The 27,411-nt window shown below is 45.7% G+C and overlaps 1 protein-coding gene across 1 annotated transcript; it reads right to left on the bottom strand.

Moving 5' to 3' along the window:
• Positions 1 to 136: 136 nt before the first annotated feature.
• mef2b (myocyte enhancer factor 2b) lies at positions 137 to 27,146 on the bottom strand. The gene is made up of 9 exons (XM_015365268.2): positions 26,846 to 27,146; positions 14,273 to 14,405; positions 12,687 to 12,890; positions 11,751 to 11,885; positions 9,306 to 9,501; positions 6,976 to 7,115; positions 5,107 to 5,218; positions 3,957 to 4,056; positions 137 to 2,681 (listed from the first exon to the last, which is right to left on the bottom strand). The coding sequence occupies exons 2-9, from the start codon at positions 14,324 to 14,326 to the stop codon at positions 2,345 to 2,347; spliced, it is 1,278 nt and encodes a 425-aa protein (XP_015220754.2). The 5' UTR covers positions 14,327 to 14,405; positions 26,846 to 27,146; the 3' UTR covers positions 137 to 2,344.
• Positions 27,147 to 27,411: the final 265 nt, after the last annotated feature.

Here is a 27,411-nt window from a genome sequence, read left to right as displayed (position 1 = left end):
TCCCAGGGCATTTAAAGATCATTGAATGAATGGGTGAATAGATAACAGATACTGTAAATACACAGACTTACTATTTGTATTACAATTATTTGAAAAGCAGGGTTAATTATTTCAAGAAAAAACAACAACAAGCAAATGTGCTTTGTATAAAGACTATGTTATTATTGGTAGTAAAACAGTGCATTAACATTTCAGTTTTTTAAAAACTTCTTCAAAAAAATGTTCTACAAACACATCCTCTGCACAGTCTGCAGAGTGGAATATTTAAGGCTTGATATATAAATAACTTATATACATTCCCTTTTAAACAATGTTGTATTTCCACAAAGAAATGCCACATGCTGCTCTTTTATAAACACAGGGGTGATAGTTTTTAAAAAGCAGGAACGTTCATATAAGGCAAAGATTTGCTTGAGTTCAGGTGTTTACATTAGTTATGTGTTACAGATTCAAAGGGCTTCAAGATTCAGTGAGCATGAAAAACCTGAAATACTATGAAAATAAATCAGTAACCTACTTTAATGTTTCTTTCCTAAGATGCCACACCTAGAAATAACTAAACTGGTCTTATTTGTGGGATATATTCAAATGCTGTTTTGTAGGCTGTGTGGTGCAATAGTTTTGATAAGGTGCAATTACTCCCCCTATAGGAATGAAGAGGTAGCTTCAATTACAAAGGCAAAATAATTATTACAGGAAAATAACTTTTTATATACATCTACATAGATTTTCTTATGCAGGATAGGAGCTTTACTAGTGGTGGAGGCTGTGGGCTCACTCCTATGTGTGATGCACTTGGGGATCCTTTGGTATGGAAAAGGGCTATATAAATGACAACAATGAATAATACAGTAAATTATTTCATCACTGTCTTCTACAAAAAGGTGTGATTCAATGCTCCTGGACGTCTTAAATTGCAGGTCTCTCTTCTAGTGCTCAGTAACCTAAGACCGGGTGCAGATAAAAAGTGATACTGGAATAACAAAGGAAGTGCTTAGTACAGTTAACCTGAAGCTTAAGATGGACGAGGAATGCTGTAAAGCCCAAAAGGACTGAAGAGCTCTCATTTTCTGGAGGTATTTATGGAATGCAAGAAGGAAGCCCCCTTGTGGTCATCCGCGGAGTCACACTTCCCAGACATCGGGGAGGGAGCGACATTTTGCTGAAGTCACGTCACACTGACAAAAAAGTCTCGAATTAAGGAGGTGAGTATATTTCTATGCCGCGATGAACCAAGGGACGCTTCTTGGCATTATTTTCCGGAATCAGCTCACCAGTTGCATTGCATAGATGAGTCAGGGAAGTTTTAAAAAATAAGAATTATGATATAGATCTGAATAATAAAATAGGGTAATTGAAAAGCTTTTAAAAAAGTAAGGGCATGCATGCAATTTTTGGACAATATAAAAATTAATAGATATAATTGCCTTAAAATATTAATTCTCATAAGTCTGTGTATAATGTTTAGTATTTCTTATTTTATAAACAAACTTCTTTCCATTTCTAAGACAGCAAGTATTTAAGAATTTCATTTAAAATGTGAAAAGCAGAGTTTCCCCTCCAGAAAAATATAAATTATTTGATTGTTGATATTACATTACTTCTTTTAACTTCTACATGTGTTTTTTTATTAGAAATCCAATTTTTCAAGTCTTTGGTTGCTATGTAATGGAGAGAAACTATTTATAGAGACGTACCACGCAATGAGAAATGTCAGACCCTTTTCTGTCTGGGTTTATATAGCACACATTGAACATGTTAGCCCTTGAACCCGATCGCCCTGTGACAGAGAAACCACTCTCTGTATTGGTTAACTAATTTGCCCACCTGTTCTGCAAATCAGAAAAGTCAAACTTTAACAAGAAGTTCCAGACCCCTGGCGCAGGATAGTCACAAACAGAAAAAACAGAAACAAGTGAAAATAGTCAATTTCATAAAATACATACTAAAAAGCCTAGTAATAAGATGGAAAAAAGACAGAAATAAAAAACTGCATTTTTTTCTTTCAATACACAACCTAATTTTGTCATCAGTCACCTAACTGCTTGTGGAATGGATGGAAAGGTCATTAAGACGCTGGTGTTCTGCTCACTCCGCACAGACCTGGGTGACAACTGTCTTTCTAAGGCAGCTCAGAAGGGAAAACAGCCTTATGACATCTTTCTGGTCCTGCCTGTTTACACAGACTGCTGCTGTATTAAGAGACACAACACAGGTTTCCACACTGTGTCACAGAAGACCACAGGATCACACTCTTATAGCACATGGGCGTTAATCCACTGTACCACTGTTCGGATCTCTGTGATTAACCTGTTTTTCTAGGGACACAGGCTCTGCCTGCCAGCTATCTCTGCCAATTCTCAGCTATTTCTGATCGCCTGCTGGGTGGCCCCTGTTTGTCCTCAGGATGGGCCCTGCAGAGCACCTGTGGGGAGATATAACCTCCTTTTTGGTAGTCCTCCCTCTCATTGGTCGCATAGGGATCCTGGGGGGCATGGCCTGTGGAATCGGGGTTGCTGATTGGTGAGTGCTGGGCCACGTGCTGCAGTGGAGGCGTGGCCGAGGAGCAGGTGTGAACGGGGGAGACTCTCTCCGATTTGATGCTGAGGTTGAGGGATGGGTGAGGGGGAGGTGTTGGTGCCGAGGTGTGTGCAGAGAAGGAACACCCACTGCTGGACATGCTGTGGAAAACAGAACCACATTTTCACAGGTCACAAAAGTGTTGAATCTTTCATAACTAAACTGCATTTAATTGGGTAATTGTCTTAAATTCAGTCATCTAAAATTCTTCACCTGAACTCTGGCTATGCTCAAAGTATTAGTTCTGAGCTGCTAAAAAAGAATACTGACATTATGGCCTGAGAAAAGACATGTCCTCTTTTAATTTAGCAAAAAAGGTATAATGTTTCAATGCAGAGAACAGAGAAAACACAGTTTCATTGACAATAAAAGATACATTTATGGCTGGAATTTTTACATGGGCTGTGAAGTGAAGCTGCTTAAGAATTGTACAAATGTGCCATATCTGCAAAGTCTGTATATAAAAATAAATGAAAAACCACAGAGAGGCCTGAAGAGTGAAACAGAAGTGGAAAGTAAGGGGAAGTTTCCCAGTTAAAAGTGGAGGCATTCTGTACACAAGGGGTGGTGGGAGCGTGTAACAAGCTTCCCAGTCATGCTGTTGGAGCAGATTCCCAGGCATCTTTCAATGGCTGGATGAGATCCTCAGATCAATGAGCTACCGGAGGTCTACCAAGCTAGATGGGCTAATGTCCTCTTCTCTTGTAAACATTTTTTATGCTCTCATGGTCGCTAAGAATATAATATCCACGACACATGCAACAGGAATATGGAGTTATCAGGAATATCAAGAGCAACATAGTAACTAGACCTCTTTCTTGCTGCATTGCAGTGCAAACATTAGCCTGTAGATGTCACCAACAGCCAAATCATCAAACAGGTGGACACAGGAGAGTTTACAAATACTTTTCCAGGTCCAGTACGCAAGACTGCTAATGCAATGCTTTGTGCAACACGTGTGTGCACGTGTGCACCACTATAACCTTTATGCCTGCACATGACATACCTAAGCATCATCACCCAGGCAATTCAGTGAAAGCAAACGGGCTTTGATGGCTTTGCTTTTAAAAAAAAAAAACCTGGTGAAGAGCTACTGGTCATGCAAATGCAATGCATGCATCTTCAATTCAATTAAATTCAATTCAACTTTATTGTCATTAAACTTACACAGGTGCATAGTATAATGAAAAGTGTTTCTCATTAGTCACTCAGGTGCAGTATATAAATAGGACAGAAGATAAGACAATAGACAGTTACACAATAGCAATAACAGTAATATGTAATAACATAGCATAAATAACATGTATAACATCTGAAGTGAGTTTTCAACACAGATCCTGAGTGTGGTCAGCCTCACAGTAAAGAAGCGGTCTTACCCTAGGCTGCTGTGTGCCACGTGGTGTGGCTCCTGCTGCCAGGGGCTGATGGCGCTGCGCTGCAGGGTCACAGAGTGGGAGAAGCCTGGGTGAGGGTACTCTGGGGAGACAGCGGAAACACGTCAGCCCTCTGGCTCCCGCACTCACTGGGCCACTGCGCCCCCGGTCAGGGCAAGCTCCAGCCCTGCCGCCAGCCGGGGGAGTCTGGAGAACATTCAGTTCGGGACCCGACATGCCACTACCCCTCATCACAGCCCCCACTGAAGGGCACTGAGCTGGAGGGATGGAGGGAGGGGGTGGGGCGCCTTCAGAGCCTTGTGGCACACGTGCCCGGTGCCCCAGTCAAGCCAGGCTCGCACGTCCCAGCTGGGCAGCATATCCCAGAGAGTGGGTACCTAATATTCTGGCCAGTGAGTGTATTAACACTGGTAATGCTGCTGCCACTATTCCTCATGCTGCAACTACGAATGATGACAAAGTGAAAGACTCTGGGCTCAAATGACATCTACCCTGTCTGGCACCCTGGACTGCTGACATTCCTCTTAAACCCCAGGTTAGGCCTTACTGGGGACCTCAGCAAACCATAATCTTCAAATATGGACCTACACTTTTCGAAAAGATTTTCGTTTCACAACGGATGTCAAGAATTCCTGAAAATCTTTGACTTGAGAAATCTATGATGTCTATAAATTAAGAACTATTTACATTCTAGGATATGTGGAATTATTTAAATTTGGACGGGATGTGTGCCTGACCGTTTTTATTTCGACCCCGAATAGATTGTCTCCCCTATTCTTCTGAATTCTATTTTCCTTCCTTTGTTATGTTTTAAAATGAGTTTCGTAGACTTTGTTTTATTCTAGTTTATATGTGGCTGTAACTGTGTGACCTGTACAGAATGTTTTCCTTTGCATTTTGTTGATTTAATGTTCTTTGTGTGGTTTTAACCAGCGTTCTGTGTCAGAAAAAAAATAAATGCAAACCCCCCCCAAAACAAGCTTTCTCCCCCAAATAAAGAACACCTCCAGATCCGATCATACTGCAACAAAAAGCATGAGGGCTCTTCTCCACTTCCCTCTTTATTTTCTGCCTAGCTATCGTCGGCTGGCGGAGCTGAAGGTCCGCTGGCACACGGCAGCTGTCTGCTTACCGGGCGGCCCCGCCGAGGACAGGCCGTAACCTCCCAGACTGTGCCCCAGCAAGCCGGTCTTCCCCATGGTCACTACGTGGTTCCCAGCTGGCACCCCCGGGTACAGCACCCTCTGCAGGCGACAGAGAAGGTCAGTCAGCTCCAGCCCCTTCGCGCGCCCTGAGTCGGCTTCTCCAGAGACACGCGGAAGGGGGGACAGAGAGGGTGCACAGGCACCTGTGGCTCCTCGCGGGACACAGCCGGGCGAGCTGCTCGGCTCGAATCCCCCAGCTACTCGCAACCGAACCAGCTGGATGGGGCAGCAGGGCCTGCTCCCGCTCCTCCGCAGCACGCCACTGTCGCTTCCACTGTCCGCACTGGAGCTCTGCAGTGGGAGCCTGGCCAGCACCTGGATGGGAGACCTCCTGGGAAAGACGAAGGCTGCTGCTGGAAGAGGTGATAGTGGGGCCAGTAGGGGGCGCTCACCCTGCGGTCTGTGTGGGTGCTAATGCCCTGGTATAAGGTTGGACACTATTCTGTAAAAAAAGGTGCCATCCTACGAATGAGATATAAAACTGAGGTCCTGACTCTCTAACTCTTAAGCGCCTGTGCCTGTTAAAAATCCCAGGGTGTTTCTCAAAAAGATTAGTGCTGTTAATCCTGGTGTCCTGGTCAAATCTCCCCCTGGTCTTTACCAATCACAGCCTCATAATAATCCCCATCTACATCTTCATCATACTGTTCTCCCCCTCACTGAGAGCCGGTGTGTGGGGAGCGGACTGGCGCATCATCCAGGTGGGGCTGCACACTGGTGGTGCTGGAGGGGATCCCCATTACCTGTAAAGCACTTTGAGTGGAGGGTCCAGAAAAGCGCTATAGAAGTGTACTGATTATTATGCAGATCAGTCTATTTTAGTGCAGGTGTCTCGAACAGCCAAATTAACATTTAAACAAATCCTTTCCTATATCATTACATGATCTACTACAGCATATACTGTAGAATGTGTAGTTAAAAAACATAAGCAACCCTCCTTTATATGATAATTAAAGTTCTAATGCATTGACTTTCAATTAATTTAAATAACACTGGTCAACTTAAAAAAAAACAAGTCATCACAAACTTATAGTAATCAGTTAAAATCCACACGAGTCCCTCCTCTGCCTCCTGTCTGCTCTTTTTCTCTCTGCCTCTGTGATTATCACACTGCACTGTACTGAAACAGGCAATAAAACTGTTAAAGCCTGTAAAGATGTCTCCTAGCCTGTCATTGCCCATGCTGACACAGAACCGAGAGAGTTCGTGACAATTTGAGAACGAGAGCACGCCGAGATGCAGCTGCTGGGTAAGGGATAATTGGGCAGGGAGATGCTCACTCACTAGCTAGATTCGTCTCACGATCGGAGCCTGTTGCGCTGCTAATTTTAAACGTTGCATTTAAAAACCTTCAGATTGGTTTCGTTCTGCCCTGCTCTTCTCCCTCACAAGACCCAGAGCGCCAGACCAAATCCACGAATGCTAAGTTCCCAGATGGCGAGACTCTGCTGTACGGTAGCAACTGCAGGGCACCAGCGCTCAGCGGCAGAGTTTTGGGAGGTCAGAAGCCCCAGCCTCATAGACAGGGATATTCTAGCTCTGCGGCACAAGAAAATAAGGGACAGGACTGCAATACTAGCAGCTAGTAGGTGTCTGTGATGTTTCCCGTGAATTTTTAAATTAGCGATCACTGAATGCATCAGTAGAAACTGTACTTGAAAAATGTACTTACCTTTGCCACTAATATCTCATATGCGAGGAGCAGTGGTTTCACACTTCAAAGGTGAGCAAAGTAAAATATATTAATAATGTCGGTCTAATTAAAAACCCGTGACTTCAAGCAAAAAGTCCCTCACCGCAGTGCCCAGACTGCGGGTGCCAGTCAGACCCGGGTGCCCCTCCATCCTCCTGCCGTCGGAACCCAGGTTCAGAGGGGGCGGGGTCTTCGCCAGGGTCCTGCTCAGGTGGCCGTGACTGAACATCGAATAGCCGATGCCTTAAAAGAACAGGAAGTGAAAAACAGGAAGTGGGCAGGGGTGGAATTTTTTTTCTTTTTTTGAGGAACAGCTCTTTTTTTAGCGACCTTAGCATCCACTCGTTGGTAATGACATCTGCTTCTAAAAAAGAAAAAGCCTGGGCAGGGATTTTTCTTGAGTTAGTCTCTTGTCAGGCATAGTGAATTTGATGCAACGGCGAAAAGTGTGTGACCTGACAGCCAGAACCAGGCCTGCGATGATCGAGAACTGGCTCTCACAGAAAGATGAAGTTAAAAGTTTCCACGTCATTTACTGTGCAGTCTACTGTGAACTATTACTCCCACTCCTCCATACCTTTACCCCAAAACGACCACATGTGCACAAGTACCCCATGCAACACCAATATTGGGAGGAGGACCAATTTTTGTTTTTCACTGTGTCTGTATATTCACGCGTTGTCTGAGAACTCTCTTGGGCGTTACTAATGTCTAAACATTTCTGCTTTTTTAAACTTTTTAACCCCACCAGCTTCGACACTCTGGTCGTCCTCTGAGTGCTCTTGTGAAAGACATTAAGACGCAGTGATGCCCGTGGTCTCTCCGAAGAGCCCCAGCGTAGTGTGCTCTAGGGGCCAGAGTTCAGCTCAGCGAGCCTACAGGGGCTGCAGGAGCTGTGAAGATGGGCTCGTGGTGAAGTGTGAAACCCACAAATCAGGTCAAAGCCTCTCTCTAACACTGGGGGCTTTTCCGCCCTGTAGCGCACACTTCCTGTGCTCACAGCTGACAGGGCTTGCATAGAGACTCAGGGAGCAGACCTCTCTCTCACAGACAAAGGGACGATTAAATCTAATTCATTGCCACTTAATAATTACAATCAGTGATTTCGCCCCGCACCTTCAGTCTGATGCTGTGCAGCAACAACAATGCCGCAGAGCCACTGACAAAAGGAAGGGCACCCCTTTGCAGAACAAAGCACAGACAAGTTAGGGGCCACTGTGAGTGTCTGCGGGACCTCACGGTAACAAAAAGCCCTTCGCCATCCACTGAACCACCTGCCCTCCATTTCAGCTGGTCCGATTCATGCACAGCGTGCAGAAGTCATTACAAGTGTGGTGAAATGTCACTTTGATTTTTTTTTTCGCAATCTGAGAGGTTTACCACTGAGTTGCAGTCATCCTAAGGCTGCACTCAGAAGTCTCTTTGTGGTGGTGTACCAGAACCCGTACAGCATGGGGCTCAGGACTCTTGACTGGAGGGTTGTGGGTTCAAATTCCAGATAGTATATTGATTGCTGTTCTACTCTCAAGGTAGGTGCCTCATTCAGACTATCCAACAAAGCACCCTACTGTATAAAACAGTTCTCACTTGACTTATGTGGTTAAAAGAAGCGATATATTAAAGTTCTTCCAGAGCTTTGTTATTTAAATCACTGGTTCTCCATACCGCTCCTAGGGTACCCCTGTCTTTGCTCTGATTGCTTGTTAAGATATGATTGTACACTACTATACAGTACACACCGTTATGTAGTCTCTCCTGAGATTGGCAATTAAGAATGATTTCTGACTGAAAAGACGACTAGTTTTAATAGGTGTCCAGTCTATGACGAACACATGAGGGGTAAAGACAATGTATGTAACACGCCCGGAATGAGTGACTGCTTTTCCTTCTGTTTTTAAGCCCAAATTAACAGGTAAACTAGTAATTAATTAAAGTGTTGAGACCAATTGCAAATCAGATTTAACTTTTTAAGAGCTGAAAGCAAATCTAAAAATAGTCCTCAAATACAAAATTGAAATCAATGAAATAATGATAATCATCATCACCATTGTCAAACTGTGATTAAGGACTCAGCTGGAGCAGAAAGCAGAAGACACAGGGGTCCAAAGACCAGGACGGAGAGCCGCAGACTGAAAGAAACACACATCTAGCCCACAGCCCCTCCTCTCAAGCAGACAGCAAAGACTGAAACTCCTTGCACAGAGCTGAAAGGAGCTCAGGCAGAGCCACCAGAAACAACTGTGCCAGCTGCCCGGGGATCAGCTCAGGCTGTGATGTAGTTTGGATCTATGTGCAGGGAGCATCTCCACATGAAACAGAAAAACCCATTTATTCCGTGAAATCCCACAGTTTACGCCGGGAGTGGGTGGGTGGGGGCAGTCCACGTCTGCCGCCCAGTGAAGCCAGGTGGATCTGCGGAAGGCCAGGTCTCACCTGCATGAGGAGGCATGAGAGGAGGCTGGGAATGAGAGCCCCAGCCGCCCACGATCCCAGGTTTCGGCCCGGGGGGTTTGGAAGGCGGGGGTCTGTGGGAGCCGAGGCCGGAGCTGGCGGGATTGCCCGGAGAGAATCCGTTCTCGCAGGCGCCTGACACCAGGTACTGGGCTTCGGAGGGCAGGAGAGGGGGAGCCTGAAGAAGCAGGAGGACAAACATGCAACCAGCCTTTAGTTGCATTTCGCAGTCAGTTCATTTCGTTTAAAAAAAAATACTGTGGCGAGATGAGATCACTTCCTTTTTTTAATAGCGTTTATGTGCTTGTTTTGAGTCAGGATCGCCTGTCTGCCACCTCAATTAGCAAACACTATGGCACATATAATTATGTGCATCGCAGATGGGTAGATTCGTGGAAGGATATATAGTGCACACAGACAGACAGATGGGAAGACAAATGCCCACATCTGGGTACACATCATGAAGGGTGGCAGTGTGGAAAGGTGGATAGGGGGCTGAGAATTCCTAGCTGGAAAGTTTTTGCTTCAGATAATAATAATTTTAGATTCATATGATGCCTAATAATAATAATAATTCTTGTATAGATAGTGCTTTTCCACCCAGATGATCTCAAAGACCTTTACTTATAGGAGGGGGTCCCACTTCATCACCCCCCTGCAGTGCAGCCGCAACCTGGGAGACACACAGCGATTCCCACTGCACACTCGCTGCAGGTGAGAAACTCCAGCTGTATTGAGTTAAGGGGCCAGATTGGGTAAAAACTGGGACAGTGCTGTGGGATCTTCAACGACAGAGGTAGTCAAGACCTCGGGTTTCTGTTTCAGGACAGCACCTCCTACAGCGCGGGGTCTTAGGGAGTTTAGTGGGAGAATTCCTGTCTGGTGGGGAGAGCGCCACCTACTGGTGCATCAACGGCACTTGCAGCAGCAGCTAGGCTTTTCCTGTGAGATCGCCCACCCCAGTGCTGACCACAGCCTGCCAAGCTCAGATGCACAGATCTGTGTAACTCAGGCTGCAGTGGGGTACTGCCGCTGTGTGATGCATACACAGGCATGGAGAGGCCCATTCCCACTGCCTAAAAAACCCCAGCCAGGGACAGAGCTGCTCTACCTCTGGCAGAGGCACAGAGCCCGCAAAGCCAGCTGTCTACAACAGATCTCTCTGTGTAGAAATAAAATACCCGTTCGTCATCTCTGGAAGCCGTTTTGTAGAAAAGCATCAGCCGAAAAAAGTAACAAAGCAGATAAATGCCTGCTTAAATTATTTTTGGCAGGTAATTATCGACACAGAAATGGTTCTGATTTTTATTATTTATGAGATGGAAAATTCAACCTATCAGCTAAGACTCCAGGAGTTTATTGAGAGATATTGAGATAGGAGGATTATTTTTACTACCTTATAACACTGATTTTATGTTTTTGATGTTAATGTTCTTTAAATCTCTACCCTCCCTGTTGGACTTTGAAAGAATGTGAATTAGCAGGCTCATTCATATTTAAAATACTTGAAGTTTTGTGATGGCTGGCAACTTTATTTCTGATAATCTTTGTAGGTTTTCCTAAAAAATACAAGTAAAAAAAAACAAATAAAGTAACAATAATAACACTGTATATATACACATGGAAAAAAGAAACACAACATTTTCTGGAATGAGAATACTATAGATATAGCTTATTTACTTTCACAACAATTTGTCAATTTGTTCTAAGCCCTCTGACCAGCAATACAGCTTGTGCAGTGAGGCATTGCAACTTGCCAATCACAGGAAAGCTCGTTAGGTGCACTTTTACCCAACGAGGTCCAGGTGGAACAATGCCTGATCAGGTCACCTTTAAAAAGGCCTTAATTCAAGGCTTAGGTCACTGCAAGAAAAAGACCACACTGAGTCAGTTTTCTGTGATTCGAATGGCACCCTAAACTTGGCATGCTGCAGGCAGGCCTGTCATGTGCCAGCGTTGCCAGACACTATGGAGTGAGCCGCTCCACTGTGTCCCGACTGCAGAGGTTTCAGCAGACCAGCAGGACAGATGACCGTCCAAGATCCGGTCCCCCTCGGGTGACCACACCAGAGCAGGACAGACACATCAGGTCCATCTGAGAGATCGTTTCAGATCTGCCACCCGTCCCGCTGCTGAAAGTGCCGGCAGACACGATGCCCACATCATCAGTGACAGGACAGTGAGGCTCCATGCTGCTGGCCTTAGAGCAAGCGACCTGTCAGAGGCCCTCTGCTCACACCTCCTGGACCTCACACCCGGCTGGCTTGGGCCAGACAGAGGCTGCGACGGAAGGGCCAGTGTGTGGAGGAGGAGGTGTTGTGTTTCTTTTTTCCATCAGTATATTACCAGTTAAAGCTGCTTAAAGGTTATACTGTAAGACTTTGTCACAAGCTGCTGGGTAAGCAAGGTGAAAGGGCTGATAGTTACATAGTAGCGCTGTCGGGTGATGGAGAGATCCATTCCTTCATTCAGCTGCTGGTACTTCTCCGTGGCCACTGCACTCATCACCTCTTCACTCTCCAGCTCGGAGCCGTCCAGTCCTAAGCCCTTCCTCCTCAGCGTCTGCAGGTACATCAGGAGGAACGTTCAAGCAAGCTATCGTCACCCATCCCCAACCCCCAAAAAATGCATATTTCATGGAGATAAAGCCTCACTCGAAAGATATCTTCTGATTGACGAAGACAAGATCTCATACAACGCAGGATTCACCATTCGAAAGCCTAAAGGGCAGTCATTCGGGAGAGGTAGGACTTCCACTTCAAGAGGTGGAAATAAGTTCTGGGAATACGCGTGGCAGATCCATGCATCCTCACAAAGCTCGTTATTGCCACCAGTGCTGGTACTGGAAGCACAAGGTGCAATGCTGGAGCACAGCCTACGTGGGATGCTTGTCCATTGCAATGTGCACGCACACACACAACAGTTTGAAAATGCCAATTACTTCAGCCAGCATGACCAAAGCACCCAGTTAAATACCCCTCCAAACACAGGGAGAACGTGCAGACTCCACACGGAAGGTGGTCCAGACTGGACTCAAATTCAGGAGCTGCTGTGTGAAAGCATTGCTAAACACCCTAACACTGTGTTGCCCAAACCCAGCATGCATTTGTCCCACAAAGAGTATAGCTATAGATTTGAACAACATGTAATGTATTAAAGAAAACAGCTAACTGAACACAACATTTATCTTACTATAAAGAGGTTCAGCCCTTCTGTGATGTATATAACTGTACAGCTTTATACACAGCTGAACCTACCAGTGAAAACCTCCGAGGGCTTTCCTGAAAGTCGGAATTCACAGCCTGGGAGTGAGCAGGTGCTCTTTTAGGGGAAAGGAGAGGGGCCCTGGGATCTGCACTGTACCTCCAGGATGTCAGCGTTGGTCCGGCTCTCGTGGGGCTCGCTGTACTCCGTGTACTTCAGCAGGACCTTGTCCATGTCCGTGCTGGCGTACTGGAAGAGCCGGTTGGTGCTGTTGAAGATGATGAGCGCGATCTCGCAGTCGCACAGGACGCTCAGCTCGTAGGCCTTCTTCATCAGCCCGAACTTGCGCTTGGTGAACGTCACCTGTGGGACACGACCAGCAAGGGAAGGGGGGGAGGGGTTAAAAGGGGGCAGATGCCCCCCAGGTCAAGGGTCAGCGGTCAGAGCCCCACTGGTACCCTGCTCACCTCAGATTTGAGTTACATCATTAACCGGGCAGCTTGCACACCCACTCTGCTGAAGCCTTTTTGTTGCAGGACCTAGGGAGAACTGCACTGACTGAAAGACAGTCTTTCTGAATAGTGAGTTGCATAGATACCTTAAATGAATTATCCCCGGTGTTACACACTGAAGATCAGCTGAGATCAGCTGCCAGTTTAAGGAGGAAAGTTTGATACACAGGAAACTCAGAACTAAGTGTTAAATGCAATCAGGGTCTGCTCGTCTGCATAAAGAAAGGAAGTGCACTTATCAGAGATTGCCGTGGTGAATTTGTCATGGTACTTCTCTTGTTTTATCTCACATTTGCTTGATGGTTTTTTTTTTCCGATTCTGTAATGCTGCCACCAAGCATCACTTCAATCCTGTAATAACCCTTCTCAGGACACAGAACTGCAGTGCACCACTTTTCCCTCACAGTCTGGTCTCACAGCACAGTGGAATGACAGTAAAACCACTGGAAACTATGAAAGGCCCCAATAAAAAGTGATTCCACAGATTTACCATGGATATTTTTTATTAGCATAAGTACAGGTGGTGCAAAGAGATTTTAAATGAAAGCTATGTGTATTTTGTGGACATTATTAAGTATTTATACTGCCTGAAGGAACAATAAATTAATTTTGCACCGAAATAAAAGACAAAAACTTTGTAGAACCTTGCAGGCCTTGATTTAAGCACCTGGACCTGTGAACAGTGTTTAAGTGGGATTATAAAAGTCTTTTTTTATTTGTGAATTTGCTGATCAGATGGAGGGCAGGTGACCGAGCCAGGCTCCATTTAGACTGTCAAGAAAGACCACGGGATGTGACTGTTCACAGGGTGCCGAGTCCCCAGCTTAGTCTGGGCCACAATTCAATGAAGTCAGTGACACTCTGCCAGAGTGCTATCCCACTAGCCCCCACGCTGCTGTTCATAATCGTTCTCCAGGCCTGGACAGGCTGCAGTACGCAATACCATCCCGAGGTGTCCTCATGGCCATGCGGGAGATGTGAAGACATCTCATATTAATCTTTGCACATTAACATTAATATGGCATTTCCCTTTCACTCTTCCTTCTTGCGTATAGGGCACCTTGCTCAAAAGCAGGATCTCTGGGACAGTCTTCCGGAAGATTTTATGTGTACGGACCGGTCATTCATCCTGTCAAATCTCGAGGGAGGGTGGGAAACAGCAAGGGGCTGGACAGCAGAATGTTGACGGCCCGTTTGTTCCGAGGGTGATGTGGCTCTGTTTGGCTACGGTACCTGTCGGTTCCTCTGGTCCACTATTCGAGAGATCTGGATCTTCTTCCTCCCCATCCTGTCCGTCTCTCTCGCTGTTTGCCCACGTCTGTGTCTGTGTCACTGCCTCGCGGGCTCTCAGTAGGTGTGGCACGCCCTGTGAAGAGAGTCAAAGCAATCATCAAGCTTCTTCTGCACTGTTCGTTTCTTCAAGTTCTGCTTTTCTAAGCCTTTTCTGCTTCTTCACAACATTTAAGAAATGATATGTAGCTGCTTCTTTGTCTTCTGTTTGTCCAATCTAATATCATTTCTGCTTACAGCAGAAACCTCACAACTAGGGTAAAGTCTTTTTCCTATAGTGAGGTGTTTTCTATTATGTGAAAAACTGTTTTGACATAAAAAAAATCGATAATTCTCCTTTTTTTTAAAATTACACTCAAGAAACAGACTTTGAAAATCTGGGTTTTGAATTAAGAAGCAGCAATATAATGGTGCTTTCTAAAGCAGATCATCTCTAGAGTGATAGATGAGGTGAGAATAAGCACCTAGGAAGACTGATAATATTTTGGAAACAGGACTACGGGACTAAAATAGCTATACAAGGGCAACTAATCCAGGCCAACCTGCTCTCTTGTAAAGGGAACAAAAGGCAATATCTGTGTTTCAACCATCCATCCATTTTCTAAGCGTCCTTGGGGAGCCAGAGCCTCTCCCAGCAAGCAATGGGTGCACAGCAGAATACAGTCTGGTCCAGACACCAGTCCATCACAGAGCAGACAGACAGGCACACACACACACACCAGGGCCAATTTTCCCTGCCAGCATGTCTTTGGACTGTGGGAGGAAACCTATGTGAACCCAGGGAGAACATGCAAACTCCACGCAGACAGCACCCCAGAAATTGAACCCAGGGCCCCAGCCCTGCAAGGCAGCCATGCTCACCGCTGCGCCATCCATCTTTACTTCAAACGCATGCACCTTCACACTGCAGCAGGGGCCTGAACAAGGACACACTTTTAACCCATCTGTGTTAAAATAGGAGGCGGGCAGCTCAGAGTTGTGGCAAGAGGCTCCAGGCTCCTCACTGCGGGATCAAGCCTACGACACTGTCACTGCTGCTGTACCCCCAAGCAAGGCACCATACCCAAGTTGCTCCAGGCCTCGCAGCTGTATAAATGGATACCGCCGGGACGAACCCTGAACCAAAGACAGGTCACAATCGAGAGGAGCTGTCCAGCTGGGCTCTTTCATGTGGTGGCAAGTAGCATGTTGATCCAAGGATCTCAAAACACCCCTTTTAGAAAGAAGCCAGGGTATCGGCTTGAACCACATGGCTGGGCGGCGGCTTGAACCACGCTCCCACCACTCGGTGTGTACAGCAGTGTCATCCCGTTCTCAGGTTTAAGCGCGCTTCCACGTTGTTCCTGGTTGTGTCGTTCCGGTTTGTGTTTCATGTTTGATTCTGAACAGGCCCAGTCCACTCCCTGCCAAGGAAAACTGGATAAACTTGGACAAGATAAGCCCCCTGTATGAAACCCGACAAGACCCCCCCCCCACACACACACACATACACATCGCCCAATGTAATACAAAAAGCTTTTTTAAACTCTAAATTCTAACAATTTCTGTGGGAAAAAGGCAGCAGCCTGCCTCTGTAATGTAGGTTATCCCCACCCTCTCCCACTGTGTCCTTTCAGATGTTGGCTGATTCGTATTTATATCCCCGCGTGTGTGTACGTCCTAAAGTTAGCCCACGCCGGAGCTGTCAGCCCCGCTGTCTGGGTACCCCGAGAGCTCGGCTCATTTCCGAAGAGCCGGGATTAAAAATACTCGGGCTGCCTTTAAAAGGTAGAACAAGGAGCCCTGCGCCATAATGACAGGCAAAATAAATAAATAAACCCCAAATAAAGTGGAGGAACTTCCCATCCGCCCCCTGCTCTCTCATGGTCGCACAGAGTGAAAAAGCGAGCTGCGAAGGCAAAAAAGAAAAAAAAACGGATGTAAACCCGTAACAGAAATATTAACCATTAGCTGCCGGGGAGGAGAGGAGCGGTGCGCGGGGAAAGTGAGAGGAGGTCGCTCCGCCACCGGCCCGGCTTCTGCCGCCGTCCGAGCGGAGACGCTTCTACAATCGTGTAGTTGTTGTTGTTTTTTAGGTGCTTACTGTAAACGCCGAGGCGAAATTTGACTGTTCGCAAATAAACACTGAAGAGTTTTTTTTTAATGAATGAATGTCACGGCAACTTAAACGGAGAAGGTGCGAGAATCGCGGGTATCGACTGCGCTTTCTCAGGGCTCCGAACGGGTCACGACCCCTCCCACCAGCTGGCATTCATTGAAATAGTTTCCCACCTTTTCATTTTTCGACCCCAGCGGATTGCTGTCCGGCGTCGCGCTCCGTAACGAAGTTCAAATGGACACGGGATATATTAACGAGACTACAGCCAGAGAGCGCCCTCCAGCTAGCGCCTCGCCGGAGCGCCGGGGGTGCCGAGCCGGTGGCGCACTGGATCTGTGTGGCGACAGTCTCGCCTGAACGCACACCTCTGACCGAGCGAAGCTGCTCTCCCATCCCCTCACATTTAAAAGCCCGGGGGATGAATTTCGGATAAAATCAGTCGCTTTTCGTAAAATTAAGCAAATAAAAGCAAAGGTTGTGGGGGGGTCAGGTGTTGCCCGCTGTGTATCGCTCTCGCTAGTGTTGGGTTTGGAGTTCAGAACATGTATCTACATGATTGATTATGTTTCAGATAAACCTCAGGGGGCCTGTGGCTCAGTGGGCAGGATTGCTGCTTCACAGCGCTGGGGCCCTGTGTTCAGTTCCAGACCCGGAGTGCTAATTGAGTGGAGTTTGTATGTTCTCTCCCTGTTTGAGTGGGTTTCCTCTGGGTTCTCCGGATTCCTCCCACTGGATCCCATGGATTCCTATCCACAGGTAGGATAACTGGCTTCTGGGGAAACTCCCCCTGGTGTGAGTGTGTGTACACTGCGATGGACTGGCGTCCCATCCTGAGCGTACCCTGCCTTGTGGCCAGTGCCTGCTGGCTTCCTGGGGACCCTGAACTGGAACAAGCAGGTAGAAAATGGACGTATAGGTGGATGGTAAGGAAATAGATGAATGGAGATAAACCCCACTCACATGAGACACTACAAGGGCTGAAAGGACATGTGTTTTCCCAGCAGGTGGCGACTTTCACCTGACGTACTTGTACCTGTCCGCGAAGCTCGGCCTGACCCCGCTGCTCGTACGTCACGCCCCCGCAAGCAGCCGCTGCAGATATTTGCCGCTCCGCCCTCACTTGTAGCAGGTGCCCCCGGCCTGAATTGAAACGCACGAAGGCAACAAAAGCAAACGCCACAAAGAGGCACCAGGTGGAAGGGCCTGTCGAGACACAGGACCTGTGCAGGTGGAACACACTCCAGTGCACGGGGCTCACCTGCGCCCTACACCGCAGGAAGAAACCAGGGTCTGCTGGGCGGCAGAGCTCGCTGGTATTTTCCATTCCACAGCACCCCGAGCTGCTCTGCACGCAAACCCAACGATGTCTCTCTAGCAAGGGAGCATGAAACCAGAGCCCATGCCAGACTCACAGAATGTTTTTTTTTTTTGTTCAGATTTGACAAGCTTAAGCCTCTCCTATATTTAGCCAGCAAACGTTTATTCCGATCTGTGAGCGGATGTGGTGCCAGTTTTCCCACGACCCCGAGTGATCCCATGGATCGGCTGCCCTCGTATGGCAGGCCGGCAGGCATTTAGGGCATCTCTAAACAATCGGGCTCTGGTGCCACCGCTACCTTATAAAGCATATCCTGGCCAGACCTCAGAAGACTGGGCGTTCACACCTTCTCTCTCTCAGTAGCGGCAGCACAACGTACGACGCCGTCAGATTTTATTCTGAAATGGAAGGGGACCTAAGGAATGCAGGAATAATTTGAAACCAGCAGTAGCTGTGGTATCATTGTAAGAGCCCTACTGTAGTCATGTGCTGATGGGCAAAGGGAACCACAGCTCACCAGTTTTTCGTGAGGTGTGTGTTTTAACGAGCTGGGTGAACAACACTTTCGAAGCCCCAGGGCGAATGTGCCTTTTGAGAGGTGGCGGAAATTGAGCTACAGTTTTGTAAAAGTAAACAACATGCCAGCCGAAATTACTCAGATTGCTCCAACATTGGAAGAGTTATATTGTCCTTCGTTTGGCTAAGGCTACTTCACACCTCCAACAACGATATTCCAGCAGAGAGTGCACTAGGGCACGAAACCTATAGGGCTAAGAATGAAACAGAAGATTCTGATGACCACAAACAAACACAAACACATTTCATACATCAGAATACATCTTGATGGTTTGAGACTATAGTACAAATAGTACTTTAAGCTTCCTCACTGTATTCAGGATTGTATTATTTGCTAGAACCAGGAAGTTTGTGGTCTAACCAACTAATTAACAAAAAGAAGAGACCATTTTTTCTTCCAGTGCTGAAATGCTTGCTTGTCTTGACTGATAAAAATCGTAAGGCAAGCTTTAGCTCCAAGCACCCAGCCCCTCAACAGCAACTCTAATATAACCTTGATTCCACAAAACTCCAATGAATACCAATGGCACAGCTGTCCTTTATCTGGGCAAATAAAAAATATTTGATATTGCACTCAGAACTGGATAACAGAGCTACTACTTCATATCCAGAATGTAAACAGGTGTATACAAACCTCAGTTCCATTCATGTATTGCTCTTTTAGCTTAAATTAAAAAATACCTTTAGTTTTATTGGAGCAGCACTTTGTGCTTTTTTAAAATTCATAATGCTGCTCATTAAACCATCGCTGAGATCTCTGTCCTGCTCTGGAGTTGGGCGGCAGTGGCCAAGACCGGGTAAAGAGAGACATCTCCCTGTTAACCCTACTTCTCACGAATGTTAAGATTGCACAGATCTCTACTTTAATCCAGGCATCAGAGATCAAACAAAAAACATCCCAGATCTCAGGGGTAAGAAACAGATGGACTTCACAGCATGTCGGCTGTTTGGTCAAGTCTGACCTTGTGCTCACACTCAAGAAAAGCACTTCTGGATAATCCCTTGCTAGACAAGATCTCACACATCTCTAGTATGTAAAGAAATCTATAAATAAACATTACAGAGAGAAAGAAGTGTTTTCTGCTTTGTGGTTTCGTGTTTTTTCAGAACTGCAGCTTGTCAATTCACACGCTGCTGAACCCTGCTAATTATGGACAACTTTGCCCTAAACAAAAACCACAACTCATCTCGAGTTCTAATGCACAAACACCGTAAGGGGCCAGAAAGCAAAAAAAAGAATAGCCAACGATGCTCTATAACCTGCTTCTATTTAATCGTTCACGATGAGCCATCTCTCGGAACGCGCACACAAAGGCCTTCTTGTGTTTTTTTAAAGAATTTAAATAACCGCTTAAGTGGCAGACCTGTATACACGTAACCCTCATGAATGCTAGGAGCTGTGTCAGTTGTCTCTCACGCATTAAAGATCCAAAGTGTGAGGCCGCCACAGACTACTACTCTATGAATTGGCTTCATCACTCTGCTCTCCTCCCCACTGAGAGCTGGTGTGTGGGGAGCGTTCTGGCGCACTATGGCTGCCGTCGCATCATCCAGGTGGGGCTGCACACTGGTGGTGGTGGAGGGGATCCCCATTAGCTGTAAAGTGCGTCGAGTGGAGTGTCAAGAAAAGCGCTATATAAGTGTAAGGGATTATTATTATTATTATTATTATTATTATTATTATTACTCATCTAAACAGTAATTCCACGTTCAGTAACAAACAGTCATGCAACATCGGCCTTGTGAATAGAGGCTTTAGTACCAGTCCCTTGAGAATTACATTCATGTCCTCCATGCCGGTGCTGATAAGGGACATGATTCAGTCTTTTAGTCACAGTTTACAGTAAAAAGACATATCTGATTGTGAGAAACGGCAGATTGGTCTCCCAGCTTCTTCTAGGTTACCACACTTTCCCTGCCACAGCCTTTGTGTCTAGAAAGACTAACATGTTCGATGTGAGGGACGTTTCACTGTCTAATCTTACCCCAGCCTGCTTTGAAAGCACAGGTGCTACACTAACGCTGTCTGCGAACTGCGGTCTCCCGCGGAGTCGTGCAGACCCGGTCTTTAAACAGCTGTGTGGCGCGTTGTGGGCTTCTGTGCTAAAGGATTGCTGTGCATCGGAGAAACCCTCCCAGGCTGAACCAAGTTAGTACGGAGAGCAATAAAAAAAGAATGCATCATGAAATAATGCAATCATTGCACCAACATTGGCCCCGCTGGGCCCTGAACTCCAGGGAAAACGGGTAGCTTCCTCTGATCACACACACAGCATTCCCGGAGGCCGGAGAGTGGAAAAGAAGCCAAGCACAAACACAGCAGACGCCTATGGCACAGCCCTGCTATCCCAGAGACCTGGAGAGACCCTTCTCCTCCAGGGAGTCCCAGCTCCTAATTACTCGGAGTCGCACTGGGGGATACCTCTGTCACCAGCACCAACAACAAACAGATCTGTTATTAGGAAACAATGTGTTTGCAAAAAGAACTCGCTGACAAAAAGGCAAGGACTAATGTTCAGTCTGATCTTAATAAGAAACCCTAGAGTAAACTCTGCCTAATAATATTCATTTTACTAATGTCATACTAGGAGTTCATGTAATAAAAGTTCAACCTCCTTGTTTATGTGCTTATTTTTGTGGAGCCAAATCTCTCTGACCTTGTGCATCGGCTTTCACAGCTTGGGAAACACAAGGAACACAGTTGGAAACAAACATCCTTTGAGGTTACAATGCAAGACAAAACCTGAAACATTTGTTTTCTACTTAGACCTTCTCATGCTTACTGCAGTTTCCAGCATCTCTGTCTTTATTATTATTATGATTATCATGCATCATATGGATCTAAAACAAATATGTCAGTTAAGCTGCCTGACATTTTATGATAAGTATTCAAGTTGCAAACTTATTAATGGTCTCAAATTGTCTCTTTTTTGGTAAAATGTTGAAAGTCGTACACTTTTACAAAAAAGGGTGATATCAAAAGTGTCTATAGTGTGCAAAGCAGAGTAATGTAAAGAGTTTATGGCTGATTTTTTGTTTATTCAGCTCTGTTGAAAATGGGCACCAATCCAAACCATCTAAGGAACTCCCCTCACAATATCAAACCAACACAATCATAAACTAAAACCATTGGTCTATTTCACGTTTCACATTTTGTTTCAGCACATAATTTCCAAGGCTAGTACTTCACTATTTCCTGTTCATTTACTTAGAGGTAATGCACATTTTGCAAGGTTATAAAAAAGAAAACCCTTAAATATCATCATTATTATAAGTTTAATAGCAATTAAATCAATGATCTGGTGATTTCTTTCACCGGAGCAAACAGGAGAGAATTTTGCACTCTTTTGCAAAGCACGTTAAATGCCCATAATAAGATTTTCTTCACGGGCTAGTTTTTGATCTGACCGATGGAAGTCATTTTTAGCTTATCTGTTCTGCGCAATGGGAAATGGGGTCTGAAATGACTGAACGCTAAAAATAGAAGGGCTGAATCCTGCTCTCACAGCCACAACACATATATCCTCGGCCGCTGAGAGTGAGACGAGTTCAGCCCAGGAAGACAGACGAGGAGCCCCTCACATCCGATGATGAGCCTGACCACTGTACTTTAACACAGAGAGGCAATGACTAACGACAGTTAACTCCAGATCTCCAAAACCGTCGTGTTTAAATAGTTAAAAGGGATGATCGCGTACATTCGTCGTGTGTATATACCACCTCGCATCAGGAGCGGGACAGGAGACTCTACAGTATAAAAAAAAACTCGGATTTGTGTACGTTGAATTTTTCATGCAGTATCCGGAAACATTTTTCATATCGGTGAATTTCCCATGCGTTTTTAAATGTATTGTCACGTTTGCAGCTGTAAAGTAGAATCTATACTCCCCAGTGGCCTGCCTGGGACATAGATCGAGAAGAAAGCTAACAAAGAACGACAAGCCCCCCCACCCAATGTCCCCTCCCCAGTTCTGGCCCCACTTGATGGCCCTCGTTTAACCACTGTATTTAAATGATCTCACAAGTTATTTGAGTCGAATGACATGCTTAAAGAATGCAAGGCCCAGTGGTGCAGAGCCGTACAGTTGTACCTCATGTTCAATAGGACAAACGTCAAGACCACCAAAGTCATGCTTATGGCATGAGCCGGAGTTAATTTTAAGAGCGCATTAGCAAAAGCTGTGAAACTACAATAAAGAGGTCTATATTAAACCAACTCAATGTTTCCTTTTGCGTAAAAATAAATAGATGTACAGTTCAGTTATGCAACTCAGTCTGACAGATCTTGCATTAATAGAATTTGACCGACAGAAAATGAGAAGGCAGGGCAAGCAGACCAATGCACCTAAGAAGTAATGAAATCACAGGGCATTTCGTTCACTGGTCAGTATTAGAAAGGTGTGGTTCCTAAATGCAGCATTGCAGCAACATCTACTGTAAATCTCGGACAGTTCAGCCTGCAGCCGAGTTTAAAATGGTCAAAGTTAGTTTTCAAATGGTTCCCTTACTGAAAAGCTTAATGAAGGCCCTTTTTTTACAGCGAATGTTGCCTGGTTTGAAAGAGTACTTTTCCATAAGCGTTTGTCGCCTTGATCCTCGATGGTGCTGAGGAGGACACAATATGTACCAATGTTCTCTTGTTCTCAGCAAGACTGGCCCATAGCTCTCGGTCTGCCTTCCTCTGCCAGTCAATTGTTTACCGAACTGGACTCCTTCCCATCCACCCATTTTCTAGCTGCTTCTTCCAATGCAGGGTATGTTGGGGACCCCAGAGCAACGGACACAAGGCGGGGTGCAAGCTGGACAAGACCCCGTCCATCACAGGGCAACAAACACAGACACAAACACTGTGGGCCAGTCACCCCAGAAGCCAATTATCCTACCAGTGTGCCTTTGGACCGTGGGAGGAAGCAGGAGCTCCTGGAGGAAACTCACATGAACATGAGGAGAACATGCAGACTCCACCGAGAATGCACCCCGGGTCTGGAATCGAACCCGGGGCCTCAGCGCTGTGAGGCAGCAATGCTAACCACTGCCTCACTGTGCCCCCCTGTGCTTCTGCCCCATCTATGGAACTACTTCGTAAGAATCGAGAGAACACAGCCTTAACGAAAAGCAAACTGTTATACAAGGAAGGGGTAGTGTACTAAATCAAACTTCGATTTCCGTTTCAGTCTGGCTTTTACCAAGAAGGAAAACACCGTCATACCTCAGGCTGAGCACAGACAAAGATCAACATTGAATGGAGTTTTTAAACAGAGGGATCCGGAGAGACGACAGCAGTCCGGTTCTCTTTTACCTCTGCTGCTCGAGCTTGTGGCATGACATCACTTCCCAGAAAACTCTAAAGACCACAGCGAGTCCCTCTCTGGCTCACATTCGCCATCCCTCCTCCAGCCCCCATCCACCTGCGCAGCCGCCCCTGGGTTACCTCCTCCCCCTGCTGGGGGGCCTGACTTCCTCGTCCTACAGCCAGGGAGTCCGCTCTCAGCCAGGTGGGCTCGGCCAACAACGTCTTCTGCCCGTAAGCATTCCTAAACACACGTCCCGAGTAGGTGTTGTTCGCCCTTGTGAGATAGTAATATCACTAAGGAGGCGCACGTGTCACAGAAGAACTGAAGATAAATAAAAACCTCCAGGGTTGTGCTTGTACTTTAGGAAACAGTTAACAAAACTCTTCCTGCAGTCACTCAGGACAGGAGTACTACTGACCAACTAGAAAACTGCTAACACCTCATCTGTTAGTAAAAAGGGCTACAAAACCATACCAAATAGGTGCAGACCAGCAAGTCTTACTTCTATTACGTGTAAGGTTATGGAAATGATACCTAGAACTAAAATGGAGGATGATCTAAATAGCTATAGGTTTCTAAAGGGCAATCCGCATGCATTTAAGAAAGGCAGGTCTTGCTTTGCTGAGTTGATAGAGTTCTCTGAACAAGAACCAGAAATAATGGATAGAAACACAGGCTTTGATGGCATATTTCAATTTTCAGAAGGCGTCTGATACAGTTCCTCATAAAAAGATGAATTCTCAGATCGCCTGAGGTGGACTTTCCAAGCAATGCACATCTTGGTATAGAGAACTGGTTCATAGATAAGAAACAGAAAGTGCAGATCAGGGGGAAACACTAAGAGTGGGGTGATGTAGTCAGTGAAGCACAACATGTATCTGTCCTGGGATCTCTGCTCTTCCTAATTGAAATCAATGAGCGGGATACTGGAATAATTAGAAAACAGGTCAATTTTGCAGATGCTTCCAAAATGGGATATTAAAAAATCTAAAAAGATTCTGAAGATTAAGAAAGTGCAAAGGAAATTCAGCAAGACTAATTCTTAAGGGAAGGCCCTACACTGACAGGCTGAATGAACTGGACTTTTTTAGTCCTGAACAGAGAAGACTATGAACGGACCCGATACAAGTATTTAAAACCCTCAAAGGCCCTGACACAGTCAACCCACTGGCCTTCTTCAGAATCTGCGGGGAAATATGAATCAGAGGGAACAGGTGGAAACTGTGAGGAAGTGCATTTAAAACTGAGAAGAGGGGGGGCACTACTTTACCCAAAGGGTTGTGGGAGTCTGGAACAAGCTATTCGGTCATGATGCAGAAGCCATCATCCTGGTTTCAGTGAAAAAAGCGACTGGATGAGATTCTAGGATCAATTATTTACTAGCTACCAAACAAGCTAGACAGTTGTCTCAAAACCTTGCGGATGCTTTTATATAATTAATGACTCTCACTGTGTTTCTCACTTTCTTACTTTTCAACTTACAGAGGATAAATGAGTTTGGTTGAAAAAGAACTCTCACAACTCACTTGTACAAACCCCTTTGTCTCTGAAGGAGATTACATTTTTGTATTTATGGTATCAAGCGCCCTTTGTTTTGTGTTAGCTATCTGAATCCAGTCCAGTCGCATGTACTGCAACTAGACGTTTAATGTCAACAGCTATATTTTTTATTTGTAAAAAAAAAAAGAACATTAAAAAACAGAAGCAATGGGTAGTCTCTTTATTACTTTTTGGTAAGTCTTCCTTTCATAAAGGAAAAGAAACCCTTCTCTTCACTGAAACTAGAAACACATCCAAGGCCAGATTTAGACATCTAGCTACAACTTCCTTTTGTGTTGGTACAGTAGCTTCAAAACCCCTCTAGAAATCAACAGCTGTGACTCTGAACTCTCTGCACACTGTACTGTTATTAATAATAAAACTGTATTTTCTTCACTCCATGTGGGTGCATCAAAAAATAATCCTTTTAGATTTTAGTCCCTTTTTTCAATTCATAGAAAACAATGTGGTTTTACCCCACAGATCTAAAATCTGATCTGAGTGCAGTTATCATGTTGCTCATTGTCATACGATCCTCTATAATTCAGAATAGAAAGAATGATTAATTAGGAGTAAATGTATCAATATTTCCCTTTTCTTGGTATATCTACAATTAAGACATTATTCCTGAATTAATCCTTACAACACACTGTTGATTGATAAGAACAAAAGTAAAAATTAAAAATGCCATATTTTAAATGCTGATTAGGAGCTGTGTATTGGGACGTTTGGTAATTATATTGAAGAAATTCACAACATAGAACTAATACAAATTTCCAGCTTTTACTGCCAGTTTGTGACATCGCCCGCCACCAGCTCTTCAGAAAGCAGCTTACACCCTTGCGCTCTAAATCGAAAAACAGTTTGTCATCTCTGAAAGAGGAGAAAAAAAAACACTTCTCATTTTTCCCCCCCTGAAATGGCTCTGATTTGCATTCCTGCAAACGTCCACTAGCACGGTCACTGGCCCTTCGAAGCGCCCGTTTTACATCGCGGAGCTGGAAATAAAGTTCATTCTGCACGGGCATTAATGTCAGTTTGTGAGAGCGGTGATCTCAGGCGCCGGAGCCCGGTTATGTTTTTCTTTTATTTTTAAATTTCCTCACACAGAAACGGGGAGCCCTTTTTTTTTCCATATGACTCAGAACCCCCGCCTCCCTGTTCGCAGCTGTGGGACAGTTACACGCAGGTACAGTACGTGCGTGTCGGAGCTACACACTCTCAGCCCCGCTGCCCCAGGGACAGCCCTGGCCCAGTCAGTAAGTAGTTTAGTCCCTTCGCACTTACACGCCCGAGGAAAGCAACAGCACACATTGTAAGACACGGATGACTGAGGCATGAAAGGCTGACTCAATGCCCCAAACATTTCTGAAGGAAGTAATCTGACAGCCTGTTCTCTCAGAACAGCTTTCTCAAAGTGCGTTTGTGGCAACCTTATTATTTCAAATACGCAGTTTGCTCTCCTTCGCTGTCGAGTTTATTTCAACCTTGGAAGGCAAAGGTTGACAATAACGTACATTTTAAAAAGACGTAACTGTAAACACACCAGTGGCTTGAAATCGGCTGTGTCACTGGTTTTACAATCCAACACTGCTGTCGTGCGTACTATATTCGGCACATCCGCACAATGCTGAAACTTTTGGATCCAGTCCCACTCTGGGGTGTCGAAGGTGTCGAGGCTGCCGGCTCACCTGTCCTCGGTGTGTCTGTCGGTCTCGGGTCCGAGCAACGCGGCTGCCCTCTTGGTGTCCTCACGGAGGCGGGGTACGGCAGATTCAAACCAAAAACGAAAGGCGACTCGGCCACATAACGGACCCTTGACGAAAGGCACTCCTTATCAAAAGTCAGCGGGCTTTTACTCACTTTCCTACACGAACACGCATTGCTAATTTAAAAAAAACCACGAATAATTCTCCCCGTTCTGTAACAGGCGATTGAAATGACTCGGTGCTGATGGTAATGATGACATCCAGCGCGCGCCCTGCCAGCTGCAGCCAGCGGCAGATATTTTCCCTCATTTGCATAGGGACGCCCCTTCGCCGACGCGATTGGTTTACGGTGCGTCTTAAGCCCCGCCCACTTACTGATGGCGGAAGTGCGTGAACTCCAGCGTTTAGCAGTTAAGTAGTCGAAGTCCGGTTGAAGTTTGGGTTTGACCACAAGGAACGCGGAACATTACAGTGTTTTCACGGGATTGTGTTGTTTTTTAAGGAATTCATATTATATACCTTAGGACCAAGATCATATAGAGGTCATC

Source organism: Lepisosteus oculatus, chromosome 29 (assembly GCF_040954835.1).
Source record: "Lepisosteus oculatus isolate fLepOcu1 chromosome 29, fLepOcu1.hap2, whole genome shotgun sequence".
NCBI lineage: Eukaryota > Metazoa > Chordata > Actinopteri > Semionotiformes > Lepisosteidae > Lepisosteus > Lepisosteus oculatus.
Note: the sequence above shows the minus strand (reverse complement) of the source record. Positions and strands in the feature narration are given on the sequence as shown.

Bases quoted from the DNA above. Each gene is read 5' to 3' on its own strand.
- mef2b (XM_015365268.2), bottom strand. From the start codon at position 14,326: ATGGGGAGGAAGAAGATCCAGATCTCTCGAATAGTGGACCAGAGGAAC. The intron at 12,891-14,272 runs GTACCGTAGCCA...CGTGTCCCACAG, and splicing joins TGGACCAGAGGAACCGACAG to GTGACGTTCACCAAGCGCAA. The intron at 9,502-11,750 runs GTAACTATCAGC...CTGCTTCTTCAG, and splicing joins TCACCCGACAGCGCTACTAT to GCTCCCCCTCTCCTGCCCTC.